Source organism: Durio zibethinus, chromosome 14, assembly GCF_047325235.1.
Source record: "Durio zibethinus cultivar Kanyao isolate XHJ-2024 chromosome 14, ASM4732523v1, whole genome shotgun sequence".
Taxonomy (NCBI): domain Eukaryota; kingdom Viridiplantae; phylum Streptophyta; class Magnoliopsida; order Malvales; family Malvaceae; genus Durio; species Durio zibethinus.
The window spans coordinates 22154689-22181878 of NC_143175.1; the positions used below are offsets into that span (position 1 = coordinate 22154689).

A 27190-nucleotide genomic window follows, 5' to 3' on the forward strand; every position below is an offset into this window, starting at 1 on the left:
AAAGAGGTTTTACAAGTTTATTGTTTTTTATTGGTATCTTTTCGTCGACATTTGACTCTCGCAGTTCTGTTGGTCAATAGATAAAGGTTGATTACAGTTTAAATCTTATAAATTCGGGGGAAGATCTTTCTGCATTGAAAATTATTCATGGTACATTTTCGGACATCCTGGCTATCAAATGTCATTGCTAGAATCGATGTGAATTACTTCAATGAGCCAAAAATGAAAAGCATATCATCACGTGAGGGAATGTATGCATTCACCTCCTTTTGCCAAAATAACAAAATCAAGCTATAATCTATAATTGTTGTTTAACGATATAGTGGGACTTCCACAGACTTCTGGCAACCTGTCTGATAACGCTTAAGTCCTGATTAGTGAGCACAAACCTCAGTAAACTCATTTTTCAAGTTTCATAATTCCCAAATTTTGATGGAAAACTCAATACCTGAAGGATATGCTCAGAAAACAGATACGCAGTTGATGTCGACTTCGTACTCGACCGTTCAAGCACCATTCCTTTTCCATATTTTGTTTGAGCAACCTATATTATCTCCAAAGCAAAGCAAAGAATTTAACAAATGTGAATGCCAAAATTCATTTATTTAATTCTGTCTAGCAATCTAAAAAGAATCTCTCGGGTTCTGCTCCTGTTTAACAAGTTACATGATCCTACACAAATTGTTTACAAACTTTTATCCTTCCCTCCGCTAGGATTCCTTGTTGGTATTGGCATTGTAGAAAAATACAAAATTTTGGGTTCTCCAAGGCCTAGCTTGCAGGAGACATCTGAAGTAGCTTCTCTGCTTGCTCCGGGAAGAAGGTTATAAACAGATAGGCGCCTGCGCATTTCAAGAGGTTAAAAAAAAGGAAAATAAGAGTCGGAATTACTTGAAGAAAATTCTAATTAATGTTGAATTACTTACAGATGAGTACAGTTCCAAGCACAGCTGAAATCTTTCCTTGAATTGTCACCAAACCAGCTTTGCCAGCATCTTGCAACTCTGTAGTACCTACACTATCAAATGTACCTGCAAAACAACAACTACTTGATTCTCTCATCCTTGCATACATGACAAGCTGGCCTTTACAAAAGCAAGCAATCCATGTTTAACCTGGTTTTACGGTTTGAAGCCCTGATGTTATACATGCTATATTCTCGAAACCAGCTTGCTCCAATTTATTGGCAGCAGAAGGAGACCTTGACATAAAAAAAGCAGAATTCTTTCAAATGGTTTTTACATTGAGGCAAAAATAACTGGATGCAAGTGAAGTGATAAGGGTGTGGAAATAAATTCAGACCATTCATCGGTTGATATCTAAATAAACCAGTATATTCAATGCAGAATAGCCTTTATCACAAACAAGAATAACATCAATCAAATCTAGAAAAAGGATCGGAGGTATACTAATAAAGTAGATCGTGCATCTAAAGATCTCACACATTACATTTCTCATCTGAAAAAGATAGATGAATAATAAGTTCCTCTATGCCAACTAGTTCTGTGTTATGAGACTGATGTGTTTATAATCTTATGGCAACCAGGTGCTAACACAAGACAAAATTAATGAAACAACATTCAGGGTATGGAACTGTTAGACACATCATAACAATGATAAGATAATTGATTTAATCGGCTGCCGGAAACATCAAACTCAGCAAATAACAAGCTGTTCTGTCGTCTTTTGGCTTAAATCCTAAAAACTTTATTATGTCAGTTCTGTGCCTAATGAATCTTCGCATAGAATTTTATGGTCTATTGCCTATCGGATTCTCTGATAACCTAAATGAACACATTTAATCAAATCAAACCATCTGAAGGACAATAAAAACTAACCTTAGCCCTTCCTGACATACAAGTAGCAATTTACTTTCGCCTGAAAACTGACTTTTCACAGATTGTACAAATTCAGGATTGACTTTTGTAAATGGCAACCCAAAGAATAAACCAGAAAAATTATTGTGCAAAGTCCTCTTTATTATTGTGCCTGCACAAACAAAACCGAAAAAAAAAAAATCAAAATGAGTTGATTGCTATTTCAAAAATCACCTGTGCTCAGTTATGTAGTACTTAATAATCTTTAGAGGTGAGACAAAAAAAAAAAGGCAGTCCGGTGCATAAAGCACTCCTGCTATGCAGCGGGTCCGGAGAAGGGTCTATTGTATTTTTGCAAGAGGGTGTTTCCAACTACCAGGTCACATGGCAGTAACCTTTCTGATTGCGCCAAGGCTTTTAGAAGGGAGACAAACATGAAAAAGTGAGCTGAATTTAGAAGAAGTAAGGAAGATAGAAGGGTTTTACCAGGATCATTGTCTTTGTTTTCAATGAAAAGAGGCACATGATAACACGATTTGATATGAGCTCGATCAAACTGAGATTTATCACGGACATCAAGAACCGCATAACCCTCAACTGCTACAAGTTTTTTTGCTTCTTCAGCATTTACAAAATTCACATCCGCTCTAATGCTTAAATTTCTTTGCCGAATAGGTATCCCTGAGATAGCTCTTCCATGGTGAGTCATTAATTCCAACCAAGTTCTCCTAGAATTGCTGAAAAACAGAACTTAATTCATTACTTCCATGTTCACAGATTTTGATTTCAATTTCTACACTAGTTGTGCTTATCTAAACTATACAATTACAAATTTTCCAACAAAAAATTCATGAATTTTGCAAATCAAACAGCATTGAACAAACTACTGCATTTGTTAAAATCTTTTTTTTACTAAGAAGTCAAATTATCAATTCATCATCCTTCTAAGATTACCATAAAAGCTAACTGGAAATTAGCTAATTAGTTTATCAATAAGCGTGAAAAGACTCAAAACTTCACGTTCTTTCTTTTTGTCCATTTTCTCAGGAATCCAATGGAGAGTGTATAACAAAATTCAGCAGAAAAAAAAAAAAGATATAGTAGAATACAACTATCCAAAAGGCTATAAAACAGAAGAAAGAAATGTGTGTGTTTTTATGTCAGTGGTTAGCCAAATTTCTTTACATTTTTAGTTTTAGAACTCAGCAAAGAGCATTCTGTTATTATTCTAAAGAAAAACTTTTCCTTACAAACTGAAAATAAAGCATCCTACATATAGCACTAAAGCTCAATATAGCAACATTCAAAAGCCTAATAATTCTTTCTTCCGACTATTTTGATTTTTTAAGCTACCAAAAACCAAACCCAGAAATTATTTTTTGAGATTAAGCACTAAAATTTAAAACTTCCTTGAATTTGACCACAAAAGTTTAGAACTTTAAAAGAAACAGAAATTTGACACTGTTACCTTGCACAAGGGAGAGTTAAATGACAAGCAGTAGCAATTCCGGCCATTGAATGGACGAATTGAAAGAAATCTTTGCTTGTTTGTTACAGCTCTCTCTCTTCAGAGTGATTAACTGGACAGTTCACGGTTCAGGATAGACACGACATTGGCTCAAGGAATTTGGAAGGGGCAATAGGCTGCTGCCACGTGTCTATGAAAAATGGATATGCTAGTATTTCTTAATTCTTTGAGAACTCCACTGTCTGATTATGCTTTTCGGACCACCCGCCGCCTCCTTTCGGGCAAGTAATCGATAGAAAAAAATTAATAACTGATTTAATCGTTTTTATTTAACAAATAATTAAATCGATAAAATATTATTAAATAATTAATTATATTTGATTCAATCAATTTGATTACATAATTAATTTTTTTATTACAAATAATTATTTAATCATAAATTTAATTTAATAAAATTTAAATTTAAATATCGTTCAAATTAAGTAATTAAAAAATTTAATAATTTTAATAATATTTATAATAAAAAAATAAATAAAAATATTTATTTTAATTTTATTATTTTTATTTATTTAAAAATCGATTAATTCTTTTAATTTAATTATCAATTTTAAAAATAAAAAATTTATCGAATTAATTAATTTAAAAAATTAATTATAATTAAAATCGAATAAATTAATTTAATTTAATCAAATTTATTCTATTATAAGCAATTTGTTCGATTATAAGCAATTTTTGCTCACTCTGACACCGTCACCTTGCACAAGGGAGAGTTAAATGACAAGCAGCAGCAATTCCGGCCATTGAATGAACGAATTGAAAGAAATCTTTGCTTGTTTGTTACAGCTCTCTCTCTCTCTCTCTCTTCAGAGTGATTAACTGGACAGTTCGCGGTTCAGGATAGACACGACATTGGCTCAAGGAATTTGGAAGGGGCAATGGGCTGCTGCCACGTGTCTATGAAAAATGGATGTGCTATTATTTCTTAATCCTTTGAGAACTCTACTGTCTGATTATGCTTTTCGGATCACCCGCGGCCTCCTTACGGGTGAGTAATCGATCGAAATATTTGAAAAAATTAATAATCGATTTTTATTTAATAAATAATTAAATTGAATAAATATTATTAATAATTAATTATAATCAAATCTATCAAAATCGGTTGTTCAATCAATTTAATTAAATAATTATTTTTTATTATAAATAATTATTTAATTATAAATTTAATTTAATAAATTTTAAATTCAAGTATCATTTAAATTCAAATTAAATGATTAAAAAATTTAATAATTTTAATAATATTTTATAATAAAAAATAAATAAAAATATTTTTCTTAATTTTTTTATTTTTATTTATTAAAAAATCGATTGATTAGATCAATTCAATAATTAATTTTAAAAATAAAAAATCTATCAAATTAATTAATTTAATTAATTTAAAAAATCGATTATAATTAAAATCGAATAAATTAAATTGATTCAATCAAATTTATTCAATTTTAATCAATTTAATCAATTCAAACCAATTTTTACTCACTCTTATACCTCCTTCCCTAACACACACACACACACACACACACACCCCCCCCCCCCCAACAAGAAACAATTGAAATTACGATTTACTACCGGTACAAGTATAATTTTACAATGACTGCATGAAAATTTAACCCGAGCAATAAAATTATCGTACCCACAAAAAACAGAAAAAAACACTGTTTAAGACTTAAAAGTGAAAGTAGATAAATAAATTTAGAAGTCAATGTGTTTAAAAATTTAAGAGGGTATGGAAGAAGAATTTCAAATTTAATAAGTAAGAAATAACAAATAAATTAAATGATTATTGATTTGAGTGTAAAATACAAGGTAAAGTTCTAAGAAAAAATGTTATATCAAAATTAGTTGCGATTGGTTGTGCTTCTAACTTTCAAGAGAACTTGTTAATGGATGGTTCTTGTTTTAGATTTAGACCATCATAGTACAATTTTCTCTCTCTCCCTCTCTCTCTAATTATTCTTATTGCTTGATGGAAAGTTTCCACCGTGAACTAGTAATATTCAAGAGAGAGAGTGAGAGAGAGAGAGAACCATTACTTCGCTGCTAATGTTGTCTACAGCAAAAATTAATAACAATTGCAAAAGCAGTAATAAAGAATTCAATAGTTTCAGAAACTGTCATCTATAACATGATTTTGATAAATGACAAGGTATTTTTATTCAAACCAACATTCTCTCTCTAAAAGCAAAGAGCAAAAGGGAACTGAGAGTATGATTAAATCTTCAAAAACAAAGACATCCAGTTCAACAAACAGGACTGATTATCTCGCATTAAGTTTGATGTGTCTTCTCAACATTTACATGCAGGGTTTATGAATCAGCAGGTCTTTTCTTGATGGTATAAGGGTAAAGCTCTTTGCCTACTTCTTGTCTTGTTGTCTGACCTCCAGCATCAATTGCGGCGGAGGTGAATCCCAGCACCGATCCAGCAGAAATAGCTCTTGAGATGCTCCTCCCTGGGAAATGGACAGCATGTCATTACATTTGTTGAACATTAACAAGTCGACAAATGACAAAGTTTATCATGGATCCCGAAACCAAGTTAGAATTCAAAAACCCACATTAGACATTGATAGTCCCCCTTTTGTTCTCCTTAAAAGCACAAAAACTTATGGAAAGCTCATCGTACAAAATAATACCTTTACACAAGACAACTCTCTACCTCAAAAGATAGAAACTCAGATCCTTCCCCCTTTCCCTGCCCCCCACTCAAGGATTTTATGACAACCTATTTCAGCTCTTCTTATTGTCAAATCACTCTAGACTCCACAGACAGCTCTCAATACAGACACAACAGACAAAGCAAGCCAGCAACTATAGTAATGTATGATTCATGACTTTCAAAAAGGAGCATACTAAAAACCTTAGCATACAAGGAAATTATATGAAAAATCAGGAGTACTAACTTTTGTCATTCACTTGACACGGAACTCCTACCACTTAATATAAAAAACTGAGTACAACATGTTTAAGAAAAATCAACAAGACAAACAAAAACAATTCAAAGCAATAAATCGGTAAACGAGTATAACTTTTGCACCATTGTTTAGATGGTGGTAAAGATCCTAAGAAACATCACAAGCTTCGAAATTTTGAAGAGGTCAAGCTTTCTAAGAAACCCATCATTTATATTACTGAAACACAAAAATTTATATGATCTGATATACATATAGTAATATTTTTACCAGGCAAAATGAGAGGTCAAAATTTCAGTATATCACAGAGTTTTTGTAGACAATATTATAATAAACAACCAAGCTATGTCAATTGGCACAAAAAGTTGCTGTAAAAACTAATAAAATTAGATAGCAAGTTTTAAAGTGCACAAAGCATACTAGCTGTCTAAATAAAATCTCACCTTTGAAACCAAGGATGGAAGCCCCAGCCACGAAACCACCAACAGCACCATTGACAAAGTCTCTCTTCATCCTATAATTCTGCAAAAGCTGCTCAACACCAATATAGACTCCCCCAATTGCAGCAAATGTCATTCCATAATTGCCCATCATCTTCAGTGTTCTTACAAGCCCTGGTAGGGCAACACTTCTCTCAACACGAGGCACATCATACCACGTAGCAACAATGGTTCCCCAGATAGTTCCGGCAACAAAACCAGTAGTTGTACCCTTGATTATTTTCATTGTTGGAGTGTCATCGTCCTCATAATACCTAAGCTCTGAAGGGTCCATAGCTATCTTCTTACTGCATAACAACCAATATAACCAAAAAAGTAAAAAAAATAAAAAACTGGTTCAGCTCCAACACTTGTATGTAGCATATCTTTTATAGAAAAAGATGACCCAATTAAAATCAATCTGGAGTTGAACATGGCCTTGGGGTTGGGCTAAATAACGGAAGGTAGTTCTCTCCATCGCACTTCTCAAGATTCAAGCTTGATAATCTGAGACTTCTAAATTTGAACGTAAAATTTTAACTGTGGGTATCCCTTTGGGGACACAACAACAAGCATATCATCTAAAGCAAATTATAATACAAAATGGGCCTTCAAATTTCAATTAAACCTAAAAAAAAAGCCAATTCAATCAGTAAATCAACGTGATCATAATGTCATCTTTTCATAAGAAAATAGCAAAGCCCTTACAACTCAAATAAAGCACATCTATATACAACGTTTTGATATTTTCAAGTACAGGTAAAAAGGGCAATGAACCAAACATTTTTTTGTTCAATGCAAAAATTTTGCATTTTCATGACCATAAAATCTATTGCCCAGCTGCTAACCAAACAATGCCTGAGCAACAAATTAAAACATTTTTTATTTAATTCCCAAAATGAAAAAAAAAGAAAATTTAAAATGCTAACCTAATTATCGCCTAAATCACAGGTCAACAAATTTATAACAAATAATAAAAGAAGAAAAAAAGAAATTGGAATAGATCATCAAATCGAGCAAACAAAATGATTAGATTAGATTTATGAAAAGCCAACCCTAGATTATATGCAGCTGATTTAAATATATATTTCACTAGATTTTAAAAATTAATTTAAAGGAAGAAACATTGTTAATTAAGAAAATAAAGAGAGAAAATTACCTTTTTGATGAAATTGGAGAAGGCCAAGTAAGAGAGTGTGGGAGTTCAGCTGAGAAATGTTTTCGGCGAACAAAAGAAATGTTTGCCCCCTCGATGATGCGCCACTATTTGACAGTATAATTAGCGTATTCTCCATTTTACCCTTCTTGTTTCCCTTATTTACGGTAGATGTTATTCTTTTGGTCAGGGGCTCAGGGCCCACAGGAATAATAATAATAATTATTATAATAATAATAATAATAATTATTATTATTATTATTAATAACCTTTAAACGACACCGCATTGGGCAAAAAAATCGACTCAGCATTCAACCCGACCCGTTGCAGTTGTTATTACCAACATCAAGGCACCCCAAAGACTCCGTTTACTCAATTGCCAAAAATCTCAAAGTTTCCGATTCATATTTTCCCGAGAAAACACTTTCTCACAAAAAAAGAAATTAAATAGAAATAATGCAAACAGCGGAGAACATCCGTAATCTCCCAATTGATATAACGTTTTCTCGTCTTGGAGGTAACGCGCTAAATTATCATTTCAGTTAATCTCGAAAAATATTCAGTTTCTCTTTTTCAAAACTTTGATGAAAACTACACTTGAACATTGTTTTAACGATTTTTTTTTTTCGTTTACTGAAGAATGGTTGGTTGATCGCAAGAGAATACCGTCGGATTGGAGAAAGAGATTAGTGGCGATACGATCTAAGATATCGAAGGAGTTCTCGGCGTTGCATAAGGATATTGATCCCTATTTTCAAACCCTTGAGCCTGAAGGTCAGTTTTTTTCTTTTTAATTTTATTCTATTTTATTAAATTGACATATTTCACTAAACGATTGCTGATTGTACTTACAATTGTTTTTCAGTAAAATTTCATTTTATGCGATTTATGTTGTTTTTTGTTGATGAGGTGAAAATTGATGGATTCGCTGTTTGGTTTTAAATAAGGAGCGAAAATTTGCAGTAGCTCTTGCTCTAATTTCCGAGTTTTTGTTTGGTTTGTAGCCTGGTGCTTTTACTGCTTGGTTTTTTGCTTCTGGAAGTGAAAAGTAAAAATATGTAATTGGATACAAAAGTAAGATTGATTTTTGAAACATTGAGGAATAATTGTAAAGTTTTTATGTTTACTTTTTATTTTGGGGGAAGGGGATTCAAACTCGCTGGAGAATATAATGCAATTGAGCCAAATACTCAGGTGCAAATACGTATGAAGTTTAACTCCTTGGATTATACTTATACATGGAACAGTTTTGTTTGAATTAGTCTTACAATTTAACTATTTACTCATTTTCAATCAGATATGAATTTTAACTTCCATTAGAGTTTCCTTTTGCTGCCAGCATGCTCTTAACATGTGTTGGAAGTTTGAAGGTGAAGAGAGTAGAGTAAATGGGTGGACAAGTGAGAAGAATGGAGTAAACAACTCTTTCCTACCTTTGTTTGGGATTGAATTACAGAGAGGGATAAAGTTTCAAGTTTATAGGCTATTATTACCTTTGTAGCTTGATTTAAAAATTAAGAGTGGGTGTAAAAAGGGATCAAATCATTTATTTGAACTACCCTAATCTTATTCCTTTGATTTGAGGGATTTATCAAGTGGGATTTTCAGGGGTTTGGTTACATCATTAGCTGCCTCTTTTCCTTTTAAAAGATAAACCCTCTTACAATGTAAAATAAACTCATTATCCCCATTCACACTACTCTCTTCCACTCCCCTCCATCCAAACACACTGTAAATTGCCACCTATAATAATTCCACTTTTTTCTTTTATGCTGAAAATCTCACTCTTCACCATGGGCCACCAGACTAGAGCTTTTTAAAGGACTTGAAACTGACAAATGACAACCATATAGATGAGAGGGGAGTGCATTGGTCATTAGCAAACCAGAAGAGTGAGAAGCACATTAAACGGGCAAGAAAGCTTCTTATATTACTGTGCTTTATATATGTATCTTTATGTGGCAGAAAGTGTGTTATCGGCTATGAGCTTTGAACATAAATACACAAGAGATTTTTTTTTAAATAATGTTATTTTTTGAGCACATGTTGGGTTTCTACGTCCCTCTCTCATCTTGAGATGATTATGTAGTGCATGGATGTGAAGTCCAGGAATTTCAATCGAAGTTTATGACTTTATATGTGATTTTTTCTTATATTTATTTTTTTAACTTTTTTTGTTCATTAAAGTTGTCAGAATTGGACTTTTAAGTGGTGTTTTACTGTTTTATTTATTGTGCTCTTTTTCTGGTTATCTGATGACTAGCATACTGCTTTCAGGAATTGGTTACTTAGAGGCTAAAAAGATATATGATATTCTTCTTAAGTCGACTCCAGAAAGCCGGAACATATTTGGCCGGCTATCAGGTGCTGCTGTAAGACAATAACTCCATCTCTCTCTCTCTCTCTCTCTCTCTTACTCTCTCTGGCATGCTCACATGCACTTACTCAAAGACTCAAACACTTGCTTGTAGACCAATGGAGTCAAGCACTGAATCCTTTTAATAACCATGAAATGTGTATTAATCCTTTGACAGGGATCTTGGGAAGCAATTGTGCATTCCTTTGAGAAAGATCATCTTTTCCTTGGTGAGGCTGCTCAAATAATTATTCAGAATGTAAACTATGAAATGTAAGCATGTGGTCTTTGTTGGTTTTAACCTTCTTTTGAATGAATAATTCACACAAGTATTGATTTATTGTCAATTTAATGCACTTTATGATCAGTTTTCTTAAAATGTAAAGCCCATACCAGAAAAAACAGGTGCAGAAGATTCAGCAACAACTGGCAGAACTTGAGCGGAAGGAAGCTGATATAAAAAGAAGTGCAGCTCTATCAGCTGCTAAGTATGCTGAGGCTTGCCAAGAGCTTGGTTTGCAGGTTATGATAGTATTTATATTGATGGTAGCAACTTGGTCTAATTTGTATTTCTTCTTGCAATCAATGCATTAAAGTGGAAATCATTGAACATTACAGGGAAAAAATGTCAGGCTTGAACTCTTGGAGACTGCTAATTCACTTCCAAGCACATTTCGCAGGATTGTAGAAGTTATTGATGGTGATTCTATTTCACAGGGGATCGAATATTATTCTAATTTTGTCAGAGATGCTCATACAGAAAAGGATGTAAGATAATACTTGTTTTTTTGCTGTTTGCTCTCTCCAAAGTTTTAGCTTATTTTTTTGATCTTAGTTGTAAGTTGAATTTTGTAAGTTATATAATTTAGCTGCTCACAAAAATGATTTGCAGAAAGCTTCACTTGCTGTCTTGCCGAACTTGAAAGACATTCGTGAAAATCATCCATCGTTAAATGTTTCTGCAGCTTCTGAGATCCTTGATTTAGAAAATACTCAATTAAGCTATAACGAAATAAGCCTTGTGAAGGGAGATGTAGATGTCAACACAGATACTATTGATTGGGATATCTCTGTTGACGGTGCTCAAATTGATTGGGATATTGGTACTTTGGAAGAAACTGATGATGGTGGTAATGGGTTGGGCCCATATGAGATAGTTAATGCCAGTGAGATCTTGCAGAATGCTTTACCAAATGAAGCTGCTGATTCTGATAAAACCCCATTGCAAAATACAGAATACTACCCTGCTACTGAAATTTCTGTGTCAGATTTATCCTGGGATATTAGTGTTGAAACACCACAAGTTGATGTGATTGATGATGCCGGCTTACCAAACATACAATTGGAAAATCAGACATATGTTCCAGATTCCTTACCTAGTACCCAAGGAACCAAGGAGGAGAGAAGCCAACTTTTGGAGACAGAGTACAGAAATAAGATTCTGGATGATTTGTATGAGGTATGTGCTGATTAATCCTATAGAAATATCTGATTGGCTAATATTGCTGTAATATTTCTTTTTATTTTTCCTAATATCTCATTGGAAGAAAAGGTTTCATTAATAGGCAACTCTTATGTAATTTGTGATTGATGCATATTGACTTTTGGTCTGCCAATACCATTTTATCTTCTGTATGAACAAATAAGAGAAGTAAAACAGCATTGAAACTTCCCTAGGCATACTTATCATTATGGTGTAATCATTTCTGTCATTAGATCAAAGCATATTTCTAGTTCAAGGCTTCATATTTGGTTTAAAATGTTGTGTTATCAGATGAAGGCATTTTTGAACCAGCGATTGGTGGAGTTGAGGAATGAAGACACTCTGTCCTTGCAAAATCAAGTCCAAGCAGTTGCTCCCTTGGTGCTACAGCAGTATACACCTGATGCCATTGAGACAATGATATCTGATATTTCATTGGCTATTTCTCTGCTGACAAATAGAAAAACACGGGATTTAATCATGATTCTTAACTCTAAAAGGTCTGACTTGATAACTTAATTTGCCTTTGTATGTTGAGTTGTTGACTGCTGTCATTTTCCTTTTTTTTGTTTCCTTAAATTCTCTTTTAAAACAAATGTCCGTCCCAACTTCTTATGTTTGGTTATCAGAAGCAGTATAAGTGGAGAAAATTCCTCTTGCAGAAAAAAACCAATTCATCCCTATGAAACAATTGCGATTGGGTTATGTAGCTATTGATATTACTTTCCGTGCTGAAGAAGTTTTAAATTGCTGATCTTCAGTTTTCACCTTTGGAAATCTGCATAATGTTGTACTAAATTGTTAGATTTGTTACTAATTAACCCACGTTTCCACTCAATCTTTAGATTAATCTGCAAAATGGTAACCATGTTTTGTTCTAGCATTGCAAGGAGTATAATCAGTAAAAAATAAATAGCAAAATGATAGTATGGGAGATTGGACCATGCTTTGCCTATTTCTCTCAGATGCATTAGCAGTATTTTCTGTCCATTAGTTTCTATTTCAAAAATGGTTTTCTAATTACTTTTACTTCTGTAAGAATGTAGAATTGGGTTAGTGTTGTCATTTTTAGGTCTTTGCTTTAACTAGATCCCCACCTCCCTCAATCAACCTTTTTTCAATGACCGTATATTTTAGTATCCACCCTAGAGTTATGAATATAAGGCTTAGTTTGTTGTTGTTGTTGTTGTTGTATATTTTAGTATGCTGAGCATAGTTTTCATCTTCAGTGAGTTTTTTTTTTTTTTCCGAGTGTCATTAATGAGTTTTAATTATATTTAGTGCCGGTTTTGTTGTTTTAAATTCAGATTCCTAGACAGACTAGTTAGTACATTGGAGGAAAAGAAACATCATGGAGTGAAGTTTAAAGAGGGGCTGAAAGACGTGGCTGCCAAACGTATGGAGCTCCAGAATTCTCTATCTTCTTCATGGCCAAAGCAAGTGAGTTTTCTTTCTATTGTGACAGTTGCACTGAGAAGAGTGTTTTGCATTTTTTGCTCTCATATTATCAAGTTGAATTAGTTAGTTTCTGCTAGCACTCCTCTACTCTGATACTTACGATTTTTAGTTCTTAGATAAAAATGAAAATCTAGCGTGAATAAAATTCAACCCTACTACTGTAATATCTCTGGCAAAAAAAAAAAGGAATCCTATTGTATGTCTTGATTGTCTTCATAATGTCTGGGTTCTATCTCTAAGGAATAAATTAAATGATTGTGGTTCTGTTCATACTACATCATCTGAATGTCATTGCATATGATTGTGGTTCTTTTCATATATGAAAATGAAATAATTTCTAAATGACTTGAATCATGTATTGAGGGAAAACCAAAAGTTAGCTGTCTAAGAAGCTCAATTTCCTCATTTACCTTTTTCCTCTCTTTGCTTTCCCTAATTCAGAAGTGATGATGTAACCGCAGGAAGCTGCTCTTGCAAAAACCAGGGAGCTGAAGAAGTTATGTGAAAGTACTCTTTCATCAGTATTTGATGGAAGACCAGTTAATATAATTGGAGAGATCAATGCATTGTTGAGTAGCGGTGTTAGTGCATAAACTCTGGAGATGTTAGCTTAGGTGGAAATGAAACTAGCAAATCAATCTTAGAAGGCGCAACCGTTCTCTGTTTAATGTCTTTAATTTTTTTTTCATTGTACAATGATATTTGATGTTTCATTGGCGATCTCATTGCTCACAAATAGAACACAGGATTTAATCATGATTCTCAACTTTGAAAATATCCATTTTCCAAACTTCTGTTCGGTTATCAGAAGCAGTATGGGAGAGGAGGTAATGAGATGAACTTGCATTATTTTAGAAACCAGCAATCAAACTTTAACACTAATGACTAGTGAAAGGGGCTTATCTATATATGAAATTGAATCTCAGTTTCACCGCATTGAAGAATCAACACAAATGCTAGTGCATCAACTTGACAGCCACAACATTGATCCAAGAATCCTGGGAGTTCCGGTAATAGAAAACTCAATGCTATGCCAAAGAATGATATGGGCTGATTTTGGAGTATTTCCTACATCAGGAACAAGAATCCTACTCCGATATAGGATTAGGAGGACAAATGGCTAGCGGCTGGGGAGCCCTTGAAGCAAGTTTGAGTTGAACGGAAAGATCTCTCCAAGGGGTCAACTTCAGTGCCATCTGTTTCTCTGCTTCTTATTATGCCCATCTTTTGTAATAGACGTGTCAGAGATTCCACGATTTCAGACATAGGTGATCGGAATTCTTTCTCGGGCTGCATTCGCAAATGGTTATGAACCCATCAAATCAGATTCTAGGTACTTGATACGCAACCTACTTAAGTACTTTGTCATCAGTTGGCTAACTGTCAAACTTCAATATAAATTCTCCTTGTCAATACCTGAATGCATAAGGAGACAATGTCTGCAAAACCGGAGAGAAACCTGGCAGAAAGTGTTGTTCTAATGCCAGGATCAACCATCTGTTCCAGGGACTTACTATCATGAAGACGTAACAAAGCCCAGTTCACCAAAGATTGCTCATCTCGAGGTCTTGAACTGTGTTGAAAGGGAAAAATGGTTCATCAGAGATATGTTAAAAAGGGTTGCCTACATGAGTAAAAAGAGGATTTAGGATGGAGAACCTATCCCAGGGCCTTCGTCCTGTTAATAGCTCCAAAAGCAACACTCCAAAGGCGTATACATCACTCTTTGTGCTATCACTCCCTGGTCGGCTTAGTTCAGGTGCAATGTAGCCAGTGTCCCATATAGCAATTTCAGAAGCCTGTTTACATCAATATTAAACGACATTTGAAGCTTTTGTAAGTCTGTGCAGCTTGTAGAATACTGTAAGTAGCTTTTTCCAAGGGACTTGAGAACCATACATACATAAATACATGCATGCAGACATACAATTCTATTTGAAATGCTAATAACTGTCCAGTTGCATAAAGAAAATTTTATCCCAATGCTAAGAGGACAGTCGAGTGTAAATTTTTCCGCCAACTGCATGAAGAGATACTGCCATTCACATTGATTGATGTTACTATTAGAACCATTTACCTATATGGACTATGAAATATTAGTACCGTTTACCTCCTATGAGAGTTGTTGGTACATTTACCTCATAGAATGTTCTTTCAGCATATTGACTGAAGTTCTTTACGAGCAAATGGAAGAGTTATAAAGGTTAGTTAAACTCGGTAATTATATATGGAATGATTGCTCTCACTTTCAAAGTTCTTACCTTAATTTTGACAGAATTGCTCGCAAGTGGTCTTAGAATTGCTAAGCCACAGTCACATATGTGAGGCATTAGTTCTTCATCAAGCAAGATGTTGGCAGCCTTTATGTTGCAATGAGCAACAGGAGGTGAGAATGTAGAGTGCAAATAGCTGAAAACATCATTAGAATAGAAACCATTAAAAAGCAGAAGGTAAAAATCATAGTAGGACTCATACTCCCTCAACTTCATAAACAAAGCAGCTTGAATAAGCAGTCCGTATCCCTGTCTTCTTGATTGTAAAGTGTGTAATTATTCTCCTATGACTCAATTTTCATTGTGTAGATAATCCTTTTAGATGCACTAAATGACATGAATTCACCTCATAGGGTATTCATGGGATATAGGTATATTTGACATAGAATCCTAGCAGCCAGAGAGTTTAATACTTTTAGATGCGCTAAATGATATTAATTCACCTCATAGGGTACTCAGGGAATGCAGGTATACTTGACATAGAATCCTTGCAGCCAAAGAGTTTTGAAGAAAAGATTTGCTTGTTACAGAAACCAAATGAAATACTTACTCCAAAGCCCGAGCAATACCAAGAGCAATACAAAGACGTAACCCCCAGGAAAGTGGCTTGAAGACTTCATTGTGCAAAGCATCATCAAGCGACAAATTTCTCACATATTCATATACTACAAGATGCTGGCCATGTTCAACACAGTAGCCAATAAGTCTTACAATGTTGGGGTGCCTTAGTTGTGATGCCATCTGAATGACATCCATAAATTTCTCTTCTTCATGGAAAGACAAAGATACCATGTTGATGTTCTTTACTGCAAAAACCTGGACAAAAACTCAACAGAATTTCAGTTAAAAACAATAAAACCTTGTATACAATTTGTTTGTCACTCGAACAATATAGAAAAACCTTGGAAGTTATAGAATTACTTGGCCATCAGGAACCTCAGCTTTGTAAACAGAACCGAGAGATCCCTCTCCAAGAAGGTTATCTTCACTGAAGCTGTTCGTAGCTAATTGAAGCTCTGCCAAAGTATACACTTTTGCATTCATTTCAAATTTACGTTTTCTTGCGAGACTTTTTCTTCTAGGTGTTTTGTCTGTCCTGGTAAGATGAACAGGGGGATTATGCCTTGGGATGAGATAGACTGGACTGCCAATATTGAAGAATGGTGGGCTTGCTGCTTGTGCTGTAGTAGAACAGTCTATAAGCATCGGAAGAAAGAGAGAAGTTTTAGTTATAACTAATCAGTGAGACAAGTGCACTCCATATCCACACATACTCAAGAATGTCAACAAGTGGAGCTCTCACCTATCGTTGTACTGATTGGAAGAGAATGCAACGAGCTATTGCTGCTGTCCAAGTTTCTAAGTCCTTTTTCATTAGACCTGTTAATGTGGATTGCAAAGAATAATAGAGCACAGATAGACACCAGAGCCACCCCAGCAACCACACAAGCTATTCCAACAGGGCTTAGCTTTTTCTTCTTTTCTTCACTTACTTCAGGGGAGGGGTAGTCCACCACGGCACTCTGTTGAGTTGTTGGGTGGGTAGTAATATTTTGCTCATGCGGAACACTGTCCAAAGGGAAATTCCAGGGTGGATAGATGGCTGCTATGTCAAATCTATTACCCCAAAACCTGTTAAGAAGTAAAAGAGGAAAATAATCATAATATGATTTGTTAGTTTATGCACCATTTAGATTTTATTACTTACCATAAATTTGGAATTGACTGAAACTGGTTTGGAATAATGCCACTAAAATGATTATCCTCAAGGTTCCTGAGAAAGAAATGCATGAGAAAATAGTAAAATTAAAATATCAAAGTTAGCAGCAAAATAAAGCAGAAACCAGTCCTCATAAACCTACAGGTCAGTTAATGGAAGCTCAGCCAAATACATCACTGATCCAGTGAAGTTGTTATTTTGCAAGAACCTGTAGACAGACCAAAGAACATATGGAAATTGACATGCCTGTATAACGGCCGAATGAAGTTGGGGCATGCAACAAGAAAATTTCAGATTAAGCTGCATATAACTCACAGTCCAGTAAGATTTGTCAGTGATCCAAAAGATTTTGGTAGATCTCCAGTGAACTTATTGTTCGATAGATCCCTATCATAACGGGTTAAAATTTCATATATGAGTAGTCGTCATTGCATGGCGTGGAAACTAGTAACAAGTTGGAATAAAAAATAAGACATTAGACAGGTGCAGCATATTACAATTGAAGATCACAGTTCTATAAATTGATAAAACATTGTGAATTTGTGATTCACTTCATCTTGGACAATATTCAGTTCAGAAAGTCGTAAGAACTAGTTTCACTCAAATCTGAAGTTTCCAACAATCTAAACAAAAAGGTTTGACAGAAAATATTAAGAAGGGATGCAAACCAGTTTCAGTCAATAAACCTAACATGAATATGAAGCCTGAAAAACATTCAGAATTCTGTATTGTTTGCCATTTTCCAAAAGCCAAAATTTATTAGATAGAGGCTTCCCATTCACTTTCAAGTTTCAATGCAGATAAAAAAAAAAAAAAATTAGATGGAAAAGCATACATTGTTTTCAGACTCTGTAAGCTAGTAAACACGTCGCCAATAGGTCCAGACAAAAGGTTGTTGCTTAGATTCCTGACAAGAAAAATAGAAATAATTATGAGTACATCAATGAATAACCAAAGTTAAAGCCAGCAAACTAGGTAATCATAGTAAAACCAACTTACAGATGCCTGAGATTTGTCAAGAAAGATAACGACTGGGGTATATTTTTGCCCAAGCTGTTACACGCCATATTTCTGAATTCATTAAATGATAATGAGAAACAATGTAAGGGAGGACAAAAGAACAAAAATTTCTATGGACCAAGTCTAAAATGAAATGAAATTTCATTGAAAAATGAACCAGAACTTATAGAGATCAGACATCTTACACATGAGTGACATTAGGGGGTAGGCCATACGGAATTTCACCGTGAATGCTATTGGAGCTTACATCCCTGACACAGTAAAACCAGCTCAAAGAGTTTAATGCGTAGTAGAGCTTCCCTTAACTGAAATTTTCTGAAGTGCAAAACGTCAAACCCAATACATAATAAAGTTACTCACAGATGTCTCAGGTTATGGAGATTATCAAGTTGGCCTAGATACCCACTGAGGTTTAGCTGTGGAACTTTGCTGCAAAAGGGTAGACAAACGCTTATTTAGGCAGTAGGCCTAAAAGAAATGATTAATTATTGATTATCCAAATATAGTGCATGGTTTATTTAAGCTATATCTTTTGCACATTACAGTTGTGTCACAGAAGAACCAGAACATGCCACTCCCGTCCAGACTTCCCCACATGGATCCCCGCCATCAAATTTCCACCCTTTGAGCTGGGACGTGTAGTTCAGGGCCTTGAACAGACTGTTTAGAGCGACGACTGAAAAAGGCAAAAGGTATATACAATTAGTAAATCCAGATTAGCAATATTAGTGGCACAAGGTTATCACTAATACGATAAATAAAGCTAAGCGTATTAATTGAACTGAAATATGATATGAGATCCTTACTCAACAAACTAGTAAACTTCAGAAATTAGGAGTAAGAGGAAGAAGAAAATAAGAAAGAGAAGAAGCTAAGGAGAGAGAATTCCGCGAATCTCGGATGCCATGCTCTTTATAGCTAACGGTATTTTTAACAGTCAAAATAGGCTGAAAGAAAAATGGGCCTAGTTCTAGCACAGGCCTTACAAAGAATATAACATTGGTCCAATATTAATTAGCCCATAACATTTGACCCGCAACAAAATGGCATAAGGTTTATGAATTAACAATATTAATGGTCCACAAAACCAAGTTAATTTGATCGTTTCCTTAGCAAAATAAAGAGGGGAAATGGATTAATTCGATTATGGACAAGTTCTTTCTCAATGCATTGTGGACAGAGAAAAACCCAAATCTTTGGATTTTTTAATTTCCCAACATTATTAACTATCTCATAATTAATATTTCTTTTAGGTTTTTTCATGGATTTACCATGATCTTATGTAGTCATCAGATAAATTAATTACCCTGAACTAACAAACCGGAAAATGATCTGCTGTTTCCCACCCGATATCTTTCACTGTTCACATTTTCCCCGTATAAATTAGGCTTCAGGTAAAAGAGAATTTTCCAATGCGAAAAAGAATCTTTATCTTATTATGATCTTTTTTGTCCAAAGTAATTGAGTAACTAAAATACTTGACAGCGAGAAAATAAATTGTCGTATAAACTTTCATAGACTTTCCTATATTTTCTTACGAACCAAACAGAAAATATATAAAAGAAACCACAGAAGTTGAGACAGACAAAAGAATGGAACAAAATTACCATCAAGTTTATCCGTAGTAGCTTTAGACTGTAAAAACAAAGTTGCCGAGAAAATAATCACGGTAAAATACAAGCCCAGCAGCTCCTTGTCCATTTTCGTCGAGAATCTTGTCTTTTCCTGGAAACGCAGAGACAAAAAAAAGCCTTAATGTTTCTCAACCAAGGCTCAGCTTGTCAGATTTTGGTTTTCTTGGAAAGTAAACCAAATTTCTTGCATTTTCCTTGGTTTTCTAGGAAACCAAACAGAGTAAATATCATATTTCTTTATAGCATGCATGATTCACAGTTTTTCAAAGAATCATCAATCGAAACATTAGAGTAAAACTGTAAAAAGAAACGTAGAGATCTTAAAGATACAAATATCAAAAAGAAAAAGAAAGAGAGAGAGAGAAAAATTGCACTTAAGAAGTGTTTTGACTTGACATTGACTGAAGCAGAGCTCAAGAAAAGCGCTGAAAGCCTGAAAGACTGAATTTTACACACAGAATGAGAGAGGCTAAGAAAGGTGGCGTGGAGGGGTATTTTTATATCACAATCCACGTCAGCAAAAGCCGTTAGGTCGGTTTAGAAAAAGTACCCGTGGGCCCTTTTTTACTCGGCTCGGTTTGAACCCTTTTAGAGCTTGAGAAAAGCCCATGCTTTTTGGGTGTAGAAGCCCTGAAACTGTTGCCCTCACTTCTTCAAAAGTTAATAAAACACTTTTAAGATAAAATTTATGAAAAAATTTTTCGGTGTAGTTGGTGAAATTTTTTAAAAGAAATAATTTAATAAAAATTTAAAATTAATAAAATTAAATGTGAAAAGTAATAATATATAAAAAATTATTTAAAATATTTCATAATTTAAATTTAATTTATATATATTTAATGATAAAATTTTTTATTAATATTTTTATTAAAAATATTTATTTAAAAATATATATTAAAATTTATTAATTTTTTTAATGTACACTTAATTTATATAACAAAATCTTTTAATTTATAAATTTTAATTTTTATTTAATAAAAATCTTAAAGAACTTCTTCCAAAAAACACTTCATTTAAATCTTTCCTCTTCTCTTTTCTCTTTCTGAAAGGTGGAAATGGCAGAAGAATCAAGCAGAAACCAAGGAAGCAATGGTTTCTGCTTTCTTTCTCTTTTACAAATAAACTCTCTGAATTAAGTTTCTTCTATTAGTTCTTGCATTTTTTTTTATGCTTGCTATGAGAAATGATGGGACAATGGTTTTTTTTTTTTTTGGCATAGGTAAAAAAATGGATTTTTTTTTTATCAGAGCAGGGATAAGTAAAAAGAATTGTTGCTTTATTAGGGGTTTGGCAGGTCGAGATTTTAGTATTTTGGAGAAGGGTATTAAGTTATACTGAAATTTTATTGGTCTTTTCTAATGCAAAACCAAAAAATTAAAGAAATTCGAAACCTGTGAGCAAATATAGAATGTCAGTTATTTCAATGGAATAGAATTTTTTAACTATTTCCCCCCATTTTAGATTTGGCTTTTGCTTTTTTTTATTTAGCCTTTTATCAATCGTGTGAAACGTTGGTCTTTAAGCTCATCTACTTATTAACAAAATCATAGATGCTCCACTTCCACAATCTAACATTGGCTTCAAGTTGTGCCAATGGGGCTTGACATTCGGCGGTCACGAGCTGGGATTGGACTGAAGGACCTACTTAAGGAGAAAAGAAAAAGAGAGGAGATTGAGTTCGAGAGAAGAAAGGAGGAGGAGGAGGAGGCTTTGATGGTTAATTTTGGTTCTTGGAAAAAGTCACAATGGTGGAGTGGGAGAGCTGTGGTAAACTACAAGAAGGCAAAGGCGGCCTTTGATCAACTAGAGAATAAAGAAGTTGTTGTGCCAAAGAAGAAGAAAGATGAAGAGAAGGGGGGACAGGATAAAGAGGAAAGGTAATACGATTACCAAAAGTCGTATTAGTATTCAAATCTATCATTCGTATAAGTTTCACATTTTAAGTCGAAAAGTAGCTGAGCTAGTGGTGCTTGAACCTATGGTGTTAGAATAAAGTATTGTTAAGGAAAAATGTTAAGACAGAAGGATGATTGTATGAATAACCCACATGCATGCTCTTGTCGAGGAATCATACTTGCATCATTTACTTGGCACAAATACTTGGTCCAAGAAATAGTTGTCTTTTGATTGGATAAAGTTCGAAGTCCTTAATAGCTAAATGTAATAGCTTTTAGTCTTCTTGCACAGTTGTCCTCACCTGAAAGGACAGCCCGTTGCTACCAGTACTTTAGCTGTGATCCTGTTTGAGATGGTAACCGGTAAGCAACTATGCAAAAGTCAGCGTTTGTCAACTTCGCTTTCTTGGTGGCATTCAAGCTATGTCCATGTCCACGAGGCGGCTCGTGAGTTCGGACTTGAAGTTGATGTCTGTGAACTGAAGACCAACAAACCTGGCGAGTCTTATGACTTCAATTCTTATTATAAATCTCAGTTGACCGCCCACTTGATTGAAGGTATGCTTGCACAAAATTCTTGTGCTAACAATACTTTTCCTCATATTGTTCTTATGTCTGAATGTAGCCAAGAGCCTAAGATATTTTTGTTGTGAAATTTGCGGTCTTCTCTTTTGTTGTTTAACTGGGAGAGTTAATTTTGTGTGCAGGATTTGCAAGATATATTGATGGAACTGAGAGATGAGTATCAGTACTGTACTTTCTGTGGATTGCAGGTAAGCTGGATATGTTTAACATTTTTACCGCTTTAAAGCTTTGCACTTGGTTAAACCTAAATTCCAAAATCCTGAATTCCTGATTGTTTTATGCTTGAACCTTGCATTTGTTTCAGTATGAATCGATGGAAGCACTTTGTCCAACTGCCCTGGAACAAATGAAGATGACCACTTGAGTGGAGCATATTGTTTTAGACGTTTACTTGTTTTTTAACTGAATTGGTGCCGAAGTCATTCCACTCACTGTTGTGAGATGTTTGAGCTTGCTGCGGCTGGAGTTTGTGGAAGCAGGTGATTTTCTGGACTTTGCTTGTTGCTTTTTACAGTCAACATAAGCCAAAAGCTGGAATACAGGTCAGTTAAACAAGGATTACAACGGAGGATAAAAAAGGTATAGAACACCATGTAAAACAATCTTTAAGTTCTTGAATGAATAGAGATGAAGAATGATGTTGTTGAAGCCATGAAATCGTTGTTCACGACTCAGAAGAATTTAGGAGCTACATCACTGGGTTTATGATTAATAATTGTCTTTTCTTGGTCCCAATTTATGTTTGGGAGCTCCTAGTTTTCACATCAACTTTGGAAAATCATGTTTGAGAGAAATTCTGTCACTCGAGCATCCAGTTGCTGCAGCACTAAAATCTTCATCATAACAACTTCCTAATACACAACTAAATCTAAAAACAAGTACTGCCTTCCTTGATATACTATATTTCATCCTTCGTTCTCTAAAAAAATCTAACTTCTAAAGATAAGGTGGCCCGTTTATTAGTGCATAGATGGCAAGAGAAGGCAAGCACCTTGCTTTGAAAAGGTGTCTTGATCCGACTGCATTTATGCTGAACAATAATTACGACTCAGCATACAAACTACCAACACCTTGTTTACAACTCTGCCAGAGTGAATCAGGCAGCAGCAATAACAAGTGCAGGATATTAGAACACCATAAATTTTAATCAATGCCAACTAAATTGCGAAGCTAAAAGGATTATTTAAGCAAGGCTAACACCTTCCTAGATGGTTCAACTGCTAATTAATTTAGGCAAAAGGGGAACACCTAGCTATTCAGCATGTTACAACATAACTGCATAAGATGGCACACAAAATCAGATGCCCACCCACTTACAACATTAACAGGGGATAGTTTGGGTTTTATCCAACACCCACTTAAAACATAAAATCAGATGCCCAAAACACCACAAATACACAAGATTGGGCACAAAAACTGGCCGACATGCACAGGAAAGAGAAACGCAACAAACTTAGAGCGACCAGTGAATATGCTGCGTCGAGGTGTCATCCGCCCTGGACTGCTCAAGTTCCATGTATTGTCTCCTGCTTTGCTGAGACAACTCAAGCCCGCCAGAAAATTGACCGTTAAGAGGCTCTGAGATTTGTGCAAAACCCAGGTGAGGATGCATCTCGTTAGAGCTGTAACCAGAGTCGTTACCCTTGAAACCCCAAGAGGCATTTGAATAAGGATTCACAACGGCACCATGAGGTGTTGATGGTTGAACCACAGAAGACCCTTCAGTATTTATCATGTCATTTATCCCAAGAATGGAAGCCCGATTTCTTGAGCCCCATGGTTGATTTGACAGAAGAGAGAGAGCACAGGTTGAGTCACCAACTCCAGTGAAGCATTCTCCCGGATGATTTCCAGTAATAGAGAAACCAGTCCCACCTGGTGAACCTTGCAGGAAGAGGTTAGGCAGAGGATTATCTGAGTTGTTTTGCCATGGATGTGGAAGTGACCTTCCCGTGTTTTGATTTCCAGACACGCACTCTGATGATCTTGCTGTTATCCACGCATCCCTTCTGGAAAGCCTTGGGTAAGTTGTGAAATCCATGATAAAGCTTCCACCTCTACTACTGCTTTCTGCATCATAAGCATCACATGGGGACACCATATTTATTACACATGGTAGAACTGCAAGTCACCCCCTTAGAATTGCTAAAAAATGAAAAGTTTTAAATATATTTTGTAACCACAATCTAACCAAAAATAGATGAAGAGAGCCTGCTAAAACGAGATGATAATAACGATCCGGTTGGTGGTTTCCTGCGTCGCTCATTGTGACCTGCTAGCCGTCTACGGCAACTCCGTTTCCCTTGGTCAAATTCAGGAAGCTGATGAAATCTGGATAGAGACTACAAGAGATGATGTTAATGTTGATTCAAAAAGAGATTCCAAATTTAATTGCATAGGAAATCAAACCCAACAAGAACTAGAAATAGATGGGCATACAACAAAGGATTATTCTTCTTATCTAACAGATGATGACAAGAAAAACATGATTCATGTAAACAATTACAAGTCTATCAAGCATGCAACGCACGCCTTTTGACTTCATATGGGAGCAGAAATTCAAATAGTTTCAAAATAGGTTATATATGCACACTCAAGCCTTATCAAAGCACAAAGGTAAAATCTATAACTTTCCAACAATTCATATCTACTATTCCTAGGGCATACTTTTTCTTAATACTTATTTGTGAGGAAAAAAAAAAAGAAAAAGAATAGAAATAGAAAAGAGGAGGAGAAAAAAAGGAGGAAGCCTTAGACCTGGTCCTCTTTCCTGATGCATAAACAGGTCTGCAACCAGACAAGAAACTCACATATAGCCATCACCTAAAATAGGTCCTCAGTACATACTAAATCTCTGATCTGGAAATACTACCAATCTACCATGCATACTACAGTTCAGAATCCTCAAACATAACAAACTGAATTGAGAAAGAACTTGCCAACGTATGTCATAATCTGCCAGTTTTGTTGTTACTTTCAGAAAATTGGAGAGATGCTATCATATTCACCAATGTTGTATGCTATAACTAATTTCACCCACCACAAAGTCAGCCTACCTTATACACGCAAAATGTATGATTAACCATTCAAACTAAACAACAGAGCATCATACAAGTATTTTACTAGGCACAGCCAGATTGCACCCTGAGATTTTTACATTGTAACTAAAAGAAAAGAATAGACAGAGCAAAAACATAATTAAAAATATTCAGCTTCTCTATATGTATGATATTGATATTCCATCTAATTATAGTGATGGAAGACAAATATTTTTCCCAATCAAATTGAAATGGCTTTTACATGACCTGGATTGCTTTTATCTTAGTGTATTAGTTCCCATGGTCAACGGCATGCTTCAAACTCTGTTTAGCACACTCCCTCAAGTTGCATTACTAAAATTAACACACCGACTATTTCTGAAGGTTTTAGAATTGAACTAAAAGGCTCTTGGATTGAACAAGGTACGAGCAGCATAAAAATGGTACATAGACCACTTAAAGGCAGGGAGAATGTCAAAATACCAAAAATCGCCACGAGCAAAAGGTTTAGGACCATTTAATAGAATCGACTACAAAGATGCTACAACCAATAAAGTCCAGACCCTTCACTAGAATCGTCTCTATACAAATCCAAACACAAAGAACCAAGTACATCAAGCCAAAAAAAGCACCAAGAAACCACAACCCAATCCCTCGCTTCATAAGAATTTAAAGCAAAAAAAAAAAGATAATTAGAGTACGCAAGTCCAAATTAAATTAAACAGAAGTCAATTACAACCAAACAATCCATTTAACTAACCTAATAAATCCAAAAACGCCGTCCAAGAACAACTAACAATCTACAACCACAAGAACAGATTCATAACTCTAGCCACCACAACCCTTACCACTAAACAAAGATGTTCAAAAAGACTAATAACTTGGAGAAAGTAACAAACTTAAAAGCATACTAATACAGAAAGCCACAAGACCGATGAAGTGAAGAAAAAAGGAAAAAATTCAGAACTTAACCCAATACAACCACTAAAAACAGAACTTTAACTAACACAAAAAACTATTTAATAAGCTCCTCAATAAACTACTACAAGGGAGAAAGAAAAGGAAAAAGACCAATCAAAACAAAGCAAGGCTAAAAAATTGGAAATAAAAAGTAGAAAGAAGAGAGCAAAGTTCGAGGTATTTGGAGGGCTGACCTGCTACACTGCTGACAAAACCTTTGCTCAAGACCAGCAACAATGACTTTCGGTGACTTAGAGTGCATACCACAAACCTTATGCCTTGAATAGTAAGCCTTAGCATCACTCAGATCCACTTTACACCCTTCAACTTGACACCTTGGAGGTTGAGCACCTTGCACCACTCCACCAACCCTAGCCTTCCTACGGGACCCGGATGAACTTGAAGACCCAGGACCTGACTTGGGCGGCGTCCCCATGGTTGCACCACCACCAGCAGTACCAGCAGCAACTGTTGCATCCTCAAAGTAGATTTTTTTACCAAACTTCAAGCCGTTAAGTGATTCAGTGGAAGAGTTGGTGGAAGAACCACCAGACTCTGTCAAAGAGCCCGAACCCATTTCCATGAGCTCTGCCTACTGCCCATTCAAGGGGTTTTTGTTTATGTGGGTCATGAAAATGAGAGAGAAATTGTGCTCTTTCTTATCTCACCGTACACACAACCAAAAAATAAACAAAAAAAAAATGTGTTTTTTTAAATAATAAAATGGAGTTATTTGTTTCTCTTAGTTTATACTATTTTGGTCATGCAGTTGACTTCCTACATATCTAAGTTCAATTAATATATTATTTATAATAATAATTTTTGATATAATAAATGAAGATAATAATTTTTAATATATTAAATGAAAAAACTATATTATATA

General features: G+C 34.8%; 5 protein-coding genes and 1 pseudogene across 9 annotated transcripts; 2 read left to right on the forward strand and 4 right to left on the reverse strand.

The window, feature by feature from the left end:
* Positions 1-573: 573 nt before the first annotated feature.
* On the reverse strand, positions 574-3445 carry LOC111293655 (Rhodanese/Cell cycle control phosphatase superfamily protein). Its single transcript, XM_022886497.2, has 6 exons — positions 3286-3445; positions 2304-2554; positions 1839-1989; positions 1116-1201; positions 927-1031; positions 574-842 (listed from the first exon to the last, which is right to left on the reverse strand). Exons 1-6 carry the CDS (start codon positions 3330-3332, stop codon positions 772-774), a joined length of 711 nt encoding a protein of 236 aa, XP_022742232.1. The 5' UTR covers positions 3333-3445; the 3' UTR covers positions 574-771.
* Positions 3446-5441: 1996 nt separating this feature from the next.
* LOC111293656 (outer envelope pore protein 16-3, chloroplastic/mitochondrial-like) lies at positions 5442-8032 on the reverse strand. The gene is made up of 3 exons (XM_022886498.2): positions 7889-8032; positions 6694-7037; positions 5442-5791 (listed from the first exon to the last, which is right to left on the reverse strand). Exons 2-3 carry the CDS (start codon positions 7022-7024, stop codon positions 5646-5648), a joined length of 477 nt encoding a protein of 158 aa, XP_022742233.1. The 5' UTR covers positions 7025-7037; positions 7889-8032; the 3' UTR covers positions 5442-5645.
* A 213-nt stretch (positions 8033-8245) lies between these two features.
* On the forward strand, positions 8246-13938 carry LOC111293654 (CDK5RAP3 protein homolog). 2 transcript variants are annotated; one of them, XM_022886495.2, is made up of 10 exons: positions 8246-8402; positions 8525-8659; positions 10163-10257; positions 10420-10514; positions 10628-10763; positions 10860-11009; positions 11134-11700; positions 12016-12224; positions 13032-13164; positions 13644-13938. In XM_022886495.2, the coding sequence occupies exons 1-10, from the start codon at positions 8342-8344 to the stop codon at positions 13773-13775; spliced, it is 1713 nt and encodes a 570-aa protein (XP_022742230.2). In that variant the 5' UTR covers positions 8246-8341; the 3' UTR covers positions 13776-13938. The 2 variants fall into 2 exon arrangements, with proteins under 2 accessions (XP_022742230.2, XP_022742231.2); XM_022886496.2 differs by having other exon boundaries at positions 13624-13833.
* Positions 13939-14068: 130 nt separating this feature from the next.
* Positions 14069-20299, reverse strand: SRF2 (STRUBBELIG-receptor family 2). Of its 4 annotated transcripts, none has more exons than XM_022886490.2 (16): positions 19803-20299; positions 18739-18871; positions 18556-18624; positions 18381-18446; positions 18175-18246; positions 18011-18082; positions 17491-17562; positions 17318-17383; positions 17164-17229; positions 16759-17087; positions 16377-16651; positions 16006-16271; positions 15444-15591; positions 14842-14981; positions 14599-14755; positions 14069-14472 (listed from the first exon to the last, which is right to left on the reverse strand). In XM_022886490.2, exons 1-16 carry the CDS (start codon positions 19894-19896, stop codon positions 14287-14289), a joined length of 2211 nt encoding a protein of 736 aa, XP_022742225.2. In that variant the 5' UTR covers positions 19897-20299; the 3' UTR covers positions 14069-14286. The 4 variants fall into 4 exon arrangements, with proteins under 4 accessions (XP_022742225.2, XP_089599975.1, XP_089599977.1 ...); XM_089743849.1 differs by having other exon boundaries at positions 18734-18871; positions 19803-19931; XM_089743851.1 differs by lacking the exon at positions 19803-20299 and adding an exon at positions 19002-19097.
* Positions 20300-21340: 1041 nt separating this feature from the next.
* Positions 21341-22829, forward strand: LOC111294879 (uncharacterized; annotated as a pseudogene).
* Positions 22830-23454: 625 nt separating this feature from the next.
* Positions 23455-26983, reverse strand: LOC111293875 (squamosa promoter-binding-like protein 9). Its single transcript, XM_022886914.2, has 3 exons — positions 26502-26983; positions 24501-24640; positions 23455-24379 (listed from the first exon to the last, which is right to left on the reverse strand). Exons 1-3 carry the CDS (start codon positions 26888-26890, stop codon positions 23763-23765), a joined length of 1146 nt encoding a protein of 381 aa, XP_022742649.2. The 5' UTR covers positions 26891-26983; the 3' UTR covers positions 23455-23762.
* Positions 26984-27190: the final 207 nt, after the last annotated feature.